This window comes from Oryctolagus cuniculus, chromosome X, assembly GCF_051225735.1.
Source record: "Oryctolagus cuniculus isolate XC-2025 breed Fujian yellow rabbit chromosome X, ASM5122573v1, whole genome shotgun sequence".
Taxonomy (NCBI): domain Eukaryota; kingdom Metazoa; phylum Chordata; class Mammalia; order Lagomorpha; family Leporidae; genus Oryctolagus; species Oryctolagus cuniculus.
Genome location: NC_142888.1, coordinates 15,643,184 through 15,655,825, shown reverse-complemented (window position 1 = coordinate 15,655,825; position 12,642 = coordinate 15,643,184). Strand labels below are relative to the sequence as shown.

Genomic DNA, 12,642 nt, shown 5'->3' with positions numbered 1-12,642 from the left:
TTCTTGGAAATAAAACATAAACACTTTTTCCTTTTTATTACCTTTCCTCAAAATTAAAAAAAAAACACTAATATTTCATATATAAATTGGCCCTGATCCTCACTCATTCCAAGTCAAATACTAGTAATGATAGCCCCAGCCATCTATAAAAGCTTGAGAGAGTGAAGAAGTTGACAGCTCCACCTTCAATCATTTGTGTGTCTTTAGCATTTTGTGAGATATTGTCTAGATAAGAGGACTTATGGACTTCATTACCTTAATATCTATAAAATCCTTATAATACTCCCTAATGAAATGAAGAATGACCAAGCAAATTCCTTAGGACATGGAGAAGGTTATTGGTTATTTCACTCCAAGGTACTCCACAGAGTTGCAAAACCTAAGTTATGCATTTGTTATTTTGATGTAAAAAGATGAGCATTCAAAACCTGCTATCTTTTCTGTCAGTAATTTACTTTCTAGAAGATAGTAAGTCAATAAATAACAAACTGTCTATTTAATGTAGAGGTTTCACTGTATCAATGACAATATAACTTCTTAAAAGTAAACTTTACTATGGAGAGAACATTTTGAAATTTTATGTTTGGAAACATTTCCATTATTATGTAATTTAGCTGCCAAAACGAACTGCATAATCTCCTTAAATTCTCATATGTTAATATATATTAAATATTTGGAAACAGAATTCTTAAATTCTAAACTGAAAAATTCCTCTACAAGAGAGTATTCGGGGGGTGGGGTGGGTGGTGTTGTGAAAGATAAAACAAAACCAATTAGATTCCAAAAATAACTGATTGACTTATGGGTAAATGGCAATTTATAAGTCAAATTTCGACAAATTTCCATGTTGGAAAATACGGTGAAATATCATGGTTTCTTAACTGCAGCTAACCAAGATCCACTTAACAACTGAAAAAATTTAATTGGGATTCAGGACTCCCAAAGTTTTGGGCAAAGTCTCTAAATAACAACTTTCTAAAACCATACCAGTGATAAAAATGTATTTTATAAATATTATACAATTATATATGAACTAAATTATCTAAAAAGATGATATTTTTCAGCCATTCATAAATATTGGCTATATGCCACATATAAATTAAAAGTAGTCCTAAGTATTTTTAAAATTTCAAACTACTATGAAATTTATCAACAATGATTTAAAAAAGAAACCTACTTATTTCTGCCATGCCTCATTCCATCAAGCAAAAGAACAAATTTTTGTGACTTTCCATGGAGAAATCATTAAGCTCTTCTGAGAAATCTAAACAGACTCTTAGGTGCCAAAGATATCATAAAACTTTTGTATTTTTTATTCTATTTTCCTTTGAGGATTTGATTTGGGAGAGTCAAAAAAAAAAATCAAAATTTTCCAGTAGGTTTAAGTACTTAGGAAGAAATCATGGGTGTTTAAGAACATGAATGGTTGTAATTTGGCTACATATTAATTGAAGTGAAAATAAAAATTCACATAGACAAAAATCCTGAACATTTTCAGATTGAGGATTATTTGTTGTTTCTTCCATTTTAAGGAGAATAAGGGTATGACAAATTCAGAAACATGGTGAGATATGAGATCTCTGCTATTTGGAAAATTTAGCCCCTAAGGTAAAGAGCACACTTTTACAACCTTATATTAAAAACAAATAAGCAGCCAGAGTGATCATCAATCAGTCCCCCTTAACAGATGTTACGGTACATTTGTGTTAAGGGGGTAATGTGGGGAGTCAGATGGGTTAATAGGTAGTCAGGATGGTCCCAATGGAAATTAGGGTATAAAATATTTTCTTCCTTCCTCAAAAAATATTCTTTAGCAAGAACAGGCAGCCCTGCTTCCTTCAGAATCTCCAAATTTACCATGAGAATAGCAAGGGAGTGGTCATTTCATCTTGAGCTCAGTTTATTGTGCAAACAAGTTACCTATTCCACACTTCTGGATGGTTTTCTGTTTTATCATGAGCAAGCCAAATTGGCTACAGGATTGTAAAGCAGGTCCTTTGAGTTTTGTCCCCACCTGGTAACTGAATACCAATCTGATTATCAAGTTATTTTTTCCCTTCAAAACTGTGCATAAACCTCCAGTGCCACAAGGTTCTTGGGGGTCTTTCCTCTCATGGAAGTTGCCCTCCATGCCACTCTGGCTGGAGGTCCTTGACTCTAATAAATCCTTATAAATCTCAAAAAAATAAATGAGGGGCCAGTGCTGTGGCATAGTAGGTTAAGCCTCCACATGCCTGTAGTGCCTGTAGCCCATATGGGGGCCAGTTCGAGTCCTAGTGGCACCACTTCTGATCAAGCTCCCTGCTAATGTACCTGGGAAAGCAGTGCAAGATGACCCAAGTGTTTGGGCCCCTGCCTGTATGGGAAACCTGGAAGCAGCCTTTCAAACACATACATAAATCAAAGAGAAAAAAACAAACAGATGAGTGAGCAATTTTGGAATACTAGCAAGAGCTTGGAATATATACACCACTCAGATTTCACCACTCAGAACAGCACAGTTCCCCTATATCATTTATTAACCTGGCCTAAATGAATGTTTATTGACAGACAATAAGCTATAGCCTCTCTGTGGCATATACAAATAAGAAAGAATATGTAAACTTAAAATGAGGATTAGTAATCAATATTTTAGTATTCTCCATTACATAAAAGTGACTTCATAATACACATTTTCAATGAATTTCTTCCTGGCTCCTGGCTTTGGCCTAGCCCAAGCCCTGGCCATTGTGGTCATATTGCAAGTGAACCAGTGGATTAGAGATAGATCTCTCTCTCCCCGCATAGTTTTGTCTTTCAAATAAATTTAAGTAAATCTTAAAAAAAAAAAAAAAAGAAATGACTTGGGCATGCAGTGAATTAAGACAGTATAATATCAATCTGAGGGTTCTCTAAACATTTTGGAAATTGGCATCAATCTGACATACTGAATTTTACTAATCTGGAAAGACAAGATTGTCAAAACAATTGTTCCATTTAGTTAAGCATAAATCCCATTTTTTTCATAATGTTAAACAATGATTGCATGTAATGTTAGTTTGGGTAAGGACTAAGGAAACTAAGGAAACACACACCCAAGAAGAAAAAGTCACCATATACTTTCTGAAATAACTGACCAGAGATTTATCTGTTTTTATTAAAACCCTAAAGGTTGGCTGGCGTCGCGGCTCAATAGGCTAATCCTCCACCTACGGCACCGGCACACCAGGTTCTAGTCCTGGTCAGGGCTCCGGATTCTGTCCCGGTTGCCCCTCTTCCAGGCCAGCTCTCTGCTGTGGCCAGGGAGTGCAGTGGAGGATGGCCCAAGTGCTTGGGCCCTGCACCCCATGGGAGACCAGGAGAAGCACCTGGCTCCTGGCTTCGGATCAGTGCGATGCGCCGGCTGCAGCGCACCGGCCGCGGTGGCCATTGGAGGGTGAACCAACGGCAAAAGGAAGACCTTTCTCTCTGTCTCTCTCACTGTCCACTCTGCCTGTCAAAAAAAAAAAAAAAGAAAACACCCAAAGGTTAAACTAGTATTGCCTCCCACATATTACCTACATTATATGAAGTGTTTGAATTTTTATAATGGTTCTGAGTTGTTTTCTATTTATCATTTTTATTTATTTGAAAGGCAGAAAGATAGTCATATATACTCAAATCCTATTTGCCAAGAGAGCCAAAAATACAATGGAAAAAACAGTTTCTTCAACAAATTGTGTTGGAAAATTTGTATATCCATAAGAAAATGTATGAAACTGAACTCTTACACTATACACAATAATCAACTAAAATGGATTAAAGACTTAAATATAAGATGTGAACATGCAAAACTACAAAAACAGATGGGGGAAAGCTTTATCGACATTAGTCTTACCAATGATTTCATGGATATGCTACCAACAACTAAAATAAATGGTACTACTTAGAACTAAAAAGTCTATACAATCAAGCAAATAATAAACAGAATGAAAAAGCAACACACAAAATGGAGTAACGCATTTACAGCATAGCAATACAGAGTTACTTCACCAAGTGCATGGGAAAATAGAGGTGAATGTTCATTTTAGCACAAATTTTTTAAAATGTGCAGTTTTTTCATAATACACATTTTCAATGACTTTCTTGAAGACACTGTATACTGTATCATGAACTTAAAAGAAACTTCAAATAAGATGAAAAAAAAAAGGACATTCATCTATAAAGGAGGAAAAACAGGCAATGTGGTATCTTGGAAATGAAGAGGAGGAAAAAGGTTTCATAGAGAAGGAACGGATCAGGTGAAATGCCCTTGAGATGTTAAATAAGATGAAGACTGAGAAATGCCATTGCACTTAGTGACCTTAAACTACACTTTCAGCGGAGTGCTGAAGGCAAAGGCCTTATGGGGGTCAATTCAGGGGAAAATGGAGGGGGGAGAAAATAAAGTAACCAAAGAAACTTAAGAAATAAAAGGTACATTGCAGTAATTACAAAGGGATAATGGCAACTGGGATCAGTATGTCTCCCCCCCACCCCTTTTTTTAAGGGTGGAAGAAACAACCAGGTATTTGTATGCTTTCAGGTGTATTCAGTAATGAGAAAAATGATGCTGGCTGAGATGGGGAGATTTACTGGAGTGACGTCCTTGAGCAGGCTTTAGGGAATACAGTAGTGTAAGCCACCTGTAAACAGTAAAATGGACAGAGTATGGACAACGGTCAAATTCTAGGAAGGCCATATATACAGGTTACCGAATCAAGTAGAGTAATGGCAGCGATCAGGGAATAAAGACTGAGACCAAGTCTTGGACATACAGGCAAAGCACAAGAAAGCAGGAAGACCAGCGTCCGAGCAGCCACCAGCAGTTATATATATGCAATGTTACTGTAAGGTCAGGACAGAGGAAACTAGAAAGTGTATACTCTAGGATCAATGGTATTGCATAGTAAGCATTTTGAAGCCTTCTTTTGAGGGTCTGCAATCCCCCCCTCTTTAAGATTTACTTTATTTGAAGCTCAGTTATATATAGAGAGAAGGAGAGACAAAGATTCAGAGAGATATTGTATCTGCTGGTTCACTCCCCAAATGGCCACAAAAGCCAGGGCTGGGCTAGGCTGAAGCCAGGAGCCAGGAGCTTCTTCCAGGTCTCCCATGCGGGTGCAGGGGCCCAAGGACTTGGGCCATCCTCTACTGCTTTCCCAGGCCATAGCAGAGAGCTGGATCAGAAGTGGAGCAGCCGGGACTAGAACTGGCGCCCATATGGGATGCCGGTGCTTCAGGCCAGGGCGTTAACCCGCTGAGCCACAGCGCTGGCCCTGCCAATATGTACTTTTAATAGATTGACTTCATCATTAGTTTTATAGTTATATTAGTATAGAAATAAATAAGTTGCAGTTTCTAATTTTCTAAGTGTTATTCAGAAACTGTTCCCTGAATATAACTTTTAGTTTGCCTGGTTTCCTTTTCAGGATGATATAAGGATGATCAGTCAATAAATAAATACTGAAAACTAACACCAATGTATTTTCTTGTATTAAGCAATTCTGGGAAGATGGGCACTAGAATCAGACAAATATATTAACTATTTGTTCCAAGAAATACCTTCTCTCCAACAAGAAGACTAAGCTAACCAAACACTTTATTCATCAAGACTAATACCTTAACAATCAATAATGTCATGCTCCTTATACTATTATGTTCATAACACTTATTATTACATAACTCAGCTGAATCTTTGGCCATCTTCTCACTTTACAACACTAAAATAACCCAGCCTGGGTTGAAACTCTTAAAGTATCTCCTTTTGTTACGTTACTGAGACTTGACTTGCTCCTCTGTAATCTTTAATTCTTTAATCTCGTAAACTTATTTCTACATCCAACAAGTTATTCTGTTTGTTTTTGGGCAGCTGATATTCAACAACATTTACAGCCAGAAGTGCCTACTATCTGTGACAGGGTGAAAAAGCAGCCAGAGATAAGCTTGCTATCCTTTATGACATCACTGTTATGTAAAGTGCCCCATGAACTCAAAGGTAACAAATGGCAGGGTCAACTATAGGATTCCAAGAGAGGTTTCAGAATGGCATGCACTCCCAAGGTGCCTGCAAAGCTGGTTTAGGAATTAAAGCACATTTTAAACATCTCCCACACAATAGAATCAAAGACATAACTATCTCCTTTTCCCATCTAAACCTTCTATTGACCTTTTGTCCTGCCAGGGGCTTGTGGGAGATACAGCAGTAAGATGCAAACAGCCAATTGGGATCGGGTAGTCAGAAGAACTAGATTTCATTTCCAGCTCCACTAGTGACGCACCGTTAAACCTCTGTGTAGTCACTTGACACGTTAAGAGTTATACTCTTTAATCTGACAAATGCGAAAGTCAGGTTATGTGATCTCAAAAACCACTTTCAGTGTTAGTGGTGCAGAAATCTATCTCACATCTACTTAAATGAAAAATATTTTATTTAAAATCAGCACAAAACAAATCTGAAAGCAATATATCAATTTTAAAGCATGTACTGTGCCAGCATCTTTTCTTTGTATTTAAAGACACATATCTGTGCAATGTATAAAACTCACAAATGCTAAAGGCATACGTGGTATAATATATGTGGAGACCTGCTCCACTTGCTCAGGGAGAGCCACCTCATTTAACCTGGTTTGAACTACATTGAGACGGAAGGTGTTTCATTTCTGTAATACATAGTTACTTCAGGCTGAGATTAAGATAGAATGAGTCATATTGGAGTCCATAAATTGATGAGGAAAGCTCACACTCACAAATAGAATGGGGAATTCAACAGTATAGGGAAATGGAATTGCTTGTCATCTAAGTCAATAAAGGTGTACTTGCATGTTGTTTCCTGCTTACACCTTATGTATTGAGATACCTCGTCATCTGCATTCAAATTGACAGAGCAATTGCTGTCAGAGTCATCTTCCTACAGCCACATCATGCTCAAAACCTTTGACAAATCCAAGGAAAATGAGAGACACGTGGCCTAGCCTGACACCCAACTTCCACTGTGAGTCTAACTCAGCTAAGCACAGTATAGATGAACAAACCACCAGCAGATCCAAAGATGTTTGAGTGAAAATTAAGTATCAGTGTTTGATTCATTGCATTTTCTGATGGTTTATTATGCAGCAGTAATGTGGAAGCAGTTAAGTAATGGATCAAGAAAACACCATCAGAGAATAAAAGTAAATCATTTCTCCATGCTTGAGTTAGTAACACAGGCTATCCTGTCCCGTAGGGCCAGGTTTCATGTAGACACCACCAGCAGTCAAGGCCAATACGTTTGGAGGGGAGAGAAAAAATAACTTATTAATTACTTAAAACATTTTACATGATGAAGATATTAAAGGATAATAAATCGGTGCTGGTATTGTGGTACAGCAGGTTTAACTGCCACCTGTAATGTTGGCATCCCATATGGGTGCCGGTTCAAGTCCTGGCTAACCCACTTTTTTTTTTTTTTGACAGGTAGAATTATAGACAGAGAAAGGTCTTCTTTCTGTTGGTTCACCCCCCAAATGGCCACTACGGCTGGCGCTGCGCTGATCCAAAGCCAGGAGCCAGGTGCTTCTTCCTGGTCTCCCATGTGGGTGCAGGGCCATCCTCCACTGCCTTCCCGGGCCACAGCAGAGAGCTGGGCTGGAAGAGGAGCAATTGGGACTAGAACCTGGCACCCATATAGGATGCTGGAGGAGGATTAACCAAGTGAGCCATGGCGCCGGCTGCACTAATCCACTTTTGATACAGCTCCCTGCTACCGTGCCTATGGAAAATGGCTCGAGTGCTTGCCTCTGCCACCAAGTGGGAGACCCAGGTGGAGTTCCAGACTCCTAGCTTTGCCTGGCCCAGTCCTGGCCATTGTGACCATTTGGGGAGTGAACCAATGGACGGAAGATCTTTTTCTTTCTCCCCCTCTCTTCCTCTAACTCTGTCTTTTAAATAAATCTGTTTAAAAATAATAAGTTATTTTTAAAAATCACTAAGTAGTATTGGGTATTTTCCAAATTAAAGAATTTTAATTGAGGGAATATGCTATTTCAAAATTTCCTTAAACAATGTGCATCACAATGAAAAGGACTTTTTAGGGCAAAATACTGTAATGGAAAAAAAGACTAGCAAAATTATTGTGAATACTAAAAAGGGATGGGGGATTATGCTGTGGAAAATGTTTGATTTGTCCAATTTTATTTCACAGTCCAGTGGCCTATATAAAATGGTTAAGTGATTTAACACCATATTCATGAGAGCTCATCTGTAACAAAAACATATAAATTTGAGAACTCTGTATGATAGATTCCACCAACAAATAAAAATAACAGCTAAGGGCCACTGGGCCTTTTTTATTCCCATAAATTTGTTAGATTCTTTTAAGATATTACACCAACTTTGGCCTCAGCCTAGATTTAGATATTTTAATTTTTAAACTTTGAATAACTTGCTTTGGGGTTCAAACTAGAGAAATATTCTTTTGAACTATAAACTACATATATTATTTATATATTTTATTAGCATTCCAAAAGTTTATGAAGGAGTCATGTAAGAAATAGAAAGTCTAATTGGTCCTTGAGTCCTTAATTAATAAATTTTAAAATATGGCTTGTCCTTGGCAGAAAATGGTTACAGAAAAAAAAGAAACCACAGTTTCAGAAAAGAAGTACAGTTCACAATTTTCTAAAAGCTGATATATATATAAGACCCTATGCTACTCTGTGACCTTCTAGCTTCCCTACTCCAGTTAATCAAAGTTCAGTTCTCATAATTACTGCGGCTTCAGCTTTATGTCTTTTCTGTCCCCCACCATGCACACCCAATCATTTGTCAAAACCTCTCAAATATGCCTCTTAAAAGTTGATCGCCATCATCCTCACTCTGACCTCATTTACTCTATTTCAACAGGCAGTTGCGGAAGATTACAACAACTAGCCACAATACCTTGAAACGACACCCATCAGAAGTGGGGTCCATCTCCTTTTTCCCTTGGATCTGGCCTGCCTTATGATTTCCTCTGACCAAGAGAATGTGGCTAAAGTAGGTGGTAGCAGCTCCAATTCTTGACCTTGAGAGCTTCCACTCTTCTATTCCCAGAAACCGCTTCCACTGCACACTAACTTGTTAGATAATGAGAGCCACATGGCCCAGTAGCCCCTGTCAACCCAGCCTCAGCCAGCCAACCCTGAGATAAGGAGCAGCCCTAATGACCAACAGCTGACACAGACGCAGGAAGGGGCCCAGCAGAGCAACAAGGTAGCAGAGCACAGCCCAAATTGCTGACTCGATATTTAAAACTGTTTTCATTTTGCCTCAAGTTATTTTTTTGTTCTGAGGTAGTTTACTCAAGAACAAAATTTAAACTGGTACTGCTTAACCCCATCCGTTTGTTAGCATGTCACTTCCAACTCTTGGAAGTATCATGAAACTTGAGGTGCAAGAATATAAAAGAGCAAGAAATGGCAGGAAATGAAGACAGTGACAAATTCTTGGGGGGGTTGAAGGTTAGGACAAAATGAGAAATAAGAAAACTTCTTGAGAAACATGTCCATCAAACAATCCTCCCAGGGTCCAGAGATCCTCTCATTACCTGGTTAATGTCACTCTTAGGAGCATTTGTTGCTATTCTCACCCTTTCTTTTATACTACAGTGTCTGTTTAAGTGTTTACATCAGGTGTTAACGGAATGAACCAAGGCCTTCAGCAACCAGGCGGTCAACCAAATGCTGCTACAGGGATATACTCGGCTCCCCAACCAGCAGAGAGTACCTCGTCGCCCCATGTCAACAGGAAGCAGCTATAGAAGACAGACCATCGCCCCTTCTACCCTCCTGGACTTTTGGGACTAATGTAATCCCATACAACTGCTTTATAAAAAAACAAAAGGGGGGAATGTTAAGACTGCACCATTTTCCTATCTATGGCTCGATCTATACCCTGACACCATCCTAGGCTCTAGCCCCTGCCGCCATTACTGGAAGCCAGGTGACCACATGGCCTAACCACCAGTGTCAGCCCCACCTCCATCCTAATGGGATTCACTGCTCCTGCTTCCCTGCCCACCCTCAGGCAAAGTTTTAAAAGGACCTGTTCCTGAACACGTGGCTCTCTCCCTCTCTTCTCTCCCCCGATCCCTGTCTCCTGACCTCTAGGTCTCTCTCTCTTACGCTCTCCTTCTCTTTCTCCTTCCTTGCCCCATCCCTCCGGCCTGCTGAGTTTTCTCCAATAAACCCTTTCCCGTACTCTGGTGTTTGGTGATGATCTTATAGTTCCTGGCTACTGGTTTCGGCCAGGCCATTGAAGCAATCTGGGAAGTGAACCAGCGTCTGGAAGATTAATATTTTCTCTCTCTCTCTCCCCCTCTCCCTCCCTCCCTGTCTCTCTTTCTCCCTCTTTCTCTTTTTCTCCTCCCCGCCGCCATTGTAACCTTTTCCAAATAAATCTAAAAAAATAGAAAAAAAAAAGAAATACTAAAATTATTTCAGAACCTTATGGTTTCTATTTTGCTAGCTCTTATTCTTTCCACCTCTCCCCTAGATGGGAAACCAACTCCCTGTTAAAAAAAAAAAGTGAATTCTAGTTTTTCAAGGCTTATCATCATAAAATAGCACTAATGTGTAGAGTGTGTTTGTGATATGCCCACATAAGGCTAAATGATTTACGCTTATCACTTCATCTGATCCTCACAACCTTAAGAGATATGACCATCATCTTCACTTTACTAATGAGAAAACTGGGGCTTAAGAAGTTACTCTTTCAAGCTCACACAGAGAAGGGGAGAAGTTACTCTTTCAAGCTTACATAGAGAAGAGCAGGAAGGTGTTTTACCTTTAGGGGATCTGCTTCTGGAGCTGGCCCTGTTAATCAGCTGCTCCCTCCCTCCCATGGTGCAACACTTGGTTGTAGCTCAGTAGGCTTTATGTTTGCTCTCTGATTCCCAGAATGCACCATTCCCAATTCTTCTCACCTGACTTCTTAACACAACTCTCTAAGCATTAGCGATCTGCATTCTTCATCCATATTTAGATGTGTGGCTCTCATGATTTAATTTCCTGGGAGCTTTCAACACACTGACACTTGGATTCCATCCCCAGAAATTCTGATTTACCTGGTTTGGAGTATGGCCTGGCCATCAGGAGTTTAAAAAGCTCCCCAGGTGATTTTAATATTCAGTCAAGGTTGAGAAAACTGGTACACAGAAACGAGAGATGGTTCATTTCTCCTACTTCTTACCTCTACTGAAGAAAGGTACTTATCAAAAGTACCTTATAAATCAAAAATTATATCAGGTTATAGCAGAAATGGCAAAACGTGGAGGTGTAAGCAGAGGCCACCTCCCTAACAGTATTTTAGGCTCCTATCCCAAAATACCTTTCTCATATGTCACATTGACTGAAATTCTAAGATTGGAAAATGTTAACAGTTTCATCACTGTAGTTTGCCATCATGGTCTTTTAAAATACAAATATCTAAAGGAAGGGGAAACTTATTCATGTGCCTTACTACTGCGGGTCTTCATTTCCTGCATTACTCTCTACAAGGCAGGGAGTTCAGACAGGTACCGAGGGAAAAGGAAATCTATTCCTGGGGCAGGGGAGTTTGAGTCAAACCAGGGAACAACGCAGAGAAGTCTGTGTGGCAGGCTGGGGCGAGGAGTTTGCTGCCTGGAGTGGGGTGTTGCAGCCTGTGGAAGACTGCTGTTTTATTTCATCCTGGACTCTGATAACAGTACTTTCCCTTTTTTAGTTTTTTCAAAACATTTATTTGTCCACTCATTTATGAAATGTGCATAAAGCATCTACAGTGTAAAAAACACTATGGAAAATACATAAGTATGTCAAAGATATATGCCCTCAAGGAGAACAAAATCAAACAACTTTCAATAACATTGTGGTAAAATTGACAAAATAGAATTGAATCTCATTCAGTTTGCTTAAATTCAAGAGCCTAAAATGAATGCAAAACTCTGGGTGGCCTGGAATCACTGTCTAATAGCCTTTCATAATTCACAGCAATTTCCTATTTCACTGATTATTTAAGTAATAAAATAGACTTAAAATGACTGAGAAACATATCCCAGTTTTGAACTAAGCAATGCCCTTGAAGTAGAAGAATTTACTGAGGGGTATTTTTGTAACCACCAAAGTCTTTATGAAATATAAATCAATATTAGAAACCAAAATCAAATTCATAACCCCAGAAACTTAACCTAGACTAATGGAAGGCTTGACAACTTCAGCAAAACAACAAAGGGAATTTTTCTTTCATCTCAAGTATATATGAAACTCATTCTCCTAAAGAGAGTGAAAATATTGATTTTCACTTGTTTGGTAAGACCTAATACAATCTATGACCTTCCAGCAATAGCCACCACCTTACAGTCAAGGCAACAATGGTTATAGCATGTTGGACAAAAAGACCAGGCAACAGTTCAAACAGAGTTATCATATGGAAGTAAGGCGTTGTTTGTCTTAATAATCCTAACAATCATAGGAAACCAAGAGGACCTTGAAAGAGGCGGACAATTAGAATAAACTCTTCCAGGGATTCGTCAAACCTGACTTAAATAAAGAAATTATCTCTAGGCTGTTACCATTTGTGAAACTCCCAGTTACTTATGCCTCGATGGTCTTCTGAAGAAACTTGATTTTTGAATTGCAATAAGACATC

General features: G+C 38.9%; 1 protein-coding gene across 5 annotated transcripts in view; it reads right to left on the bottom strand.

Annotated features, from left to right (window-relative positions):
* Positions 1-12,642, bottom strand: part of IL1RAPL1 (interleukin 1 receptor accessory protein like 1) — a 1,400,814-nt gene that overhangs the window by 355,839 nt on the left and 1,032,333 nt on the right. For 2 of the 5 annotated variants that reach the window (XR_016228124.1, XR_016228123.1), the window contains exon 1: positions 10,801-10,916. The exons of 1 other annotated variant lie outside the window; for it this stretch is intronic. Coding sequence is in view for 1 of the 4 variants with exons in the window: in XM_089324493.1 (XP_089180619.1) it covers positions 10,801-10,858 (58 nt within the window). In the remaining 3 variants the exon portion in view is untranslated. Of the gene's footprint in view, positions 1-8,916; positions 9,058-10,800; positions 10,938-12,642 lie in introns of those variants that run through there. 2 more of the 5 variants (XM_089324493.1, XM_089324494.1) reach the window with 2 other exon arrangements.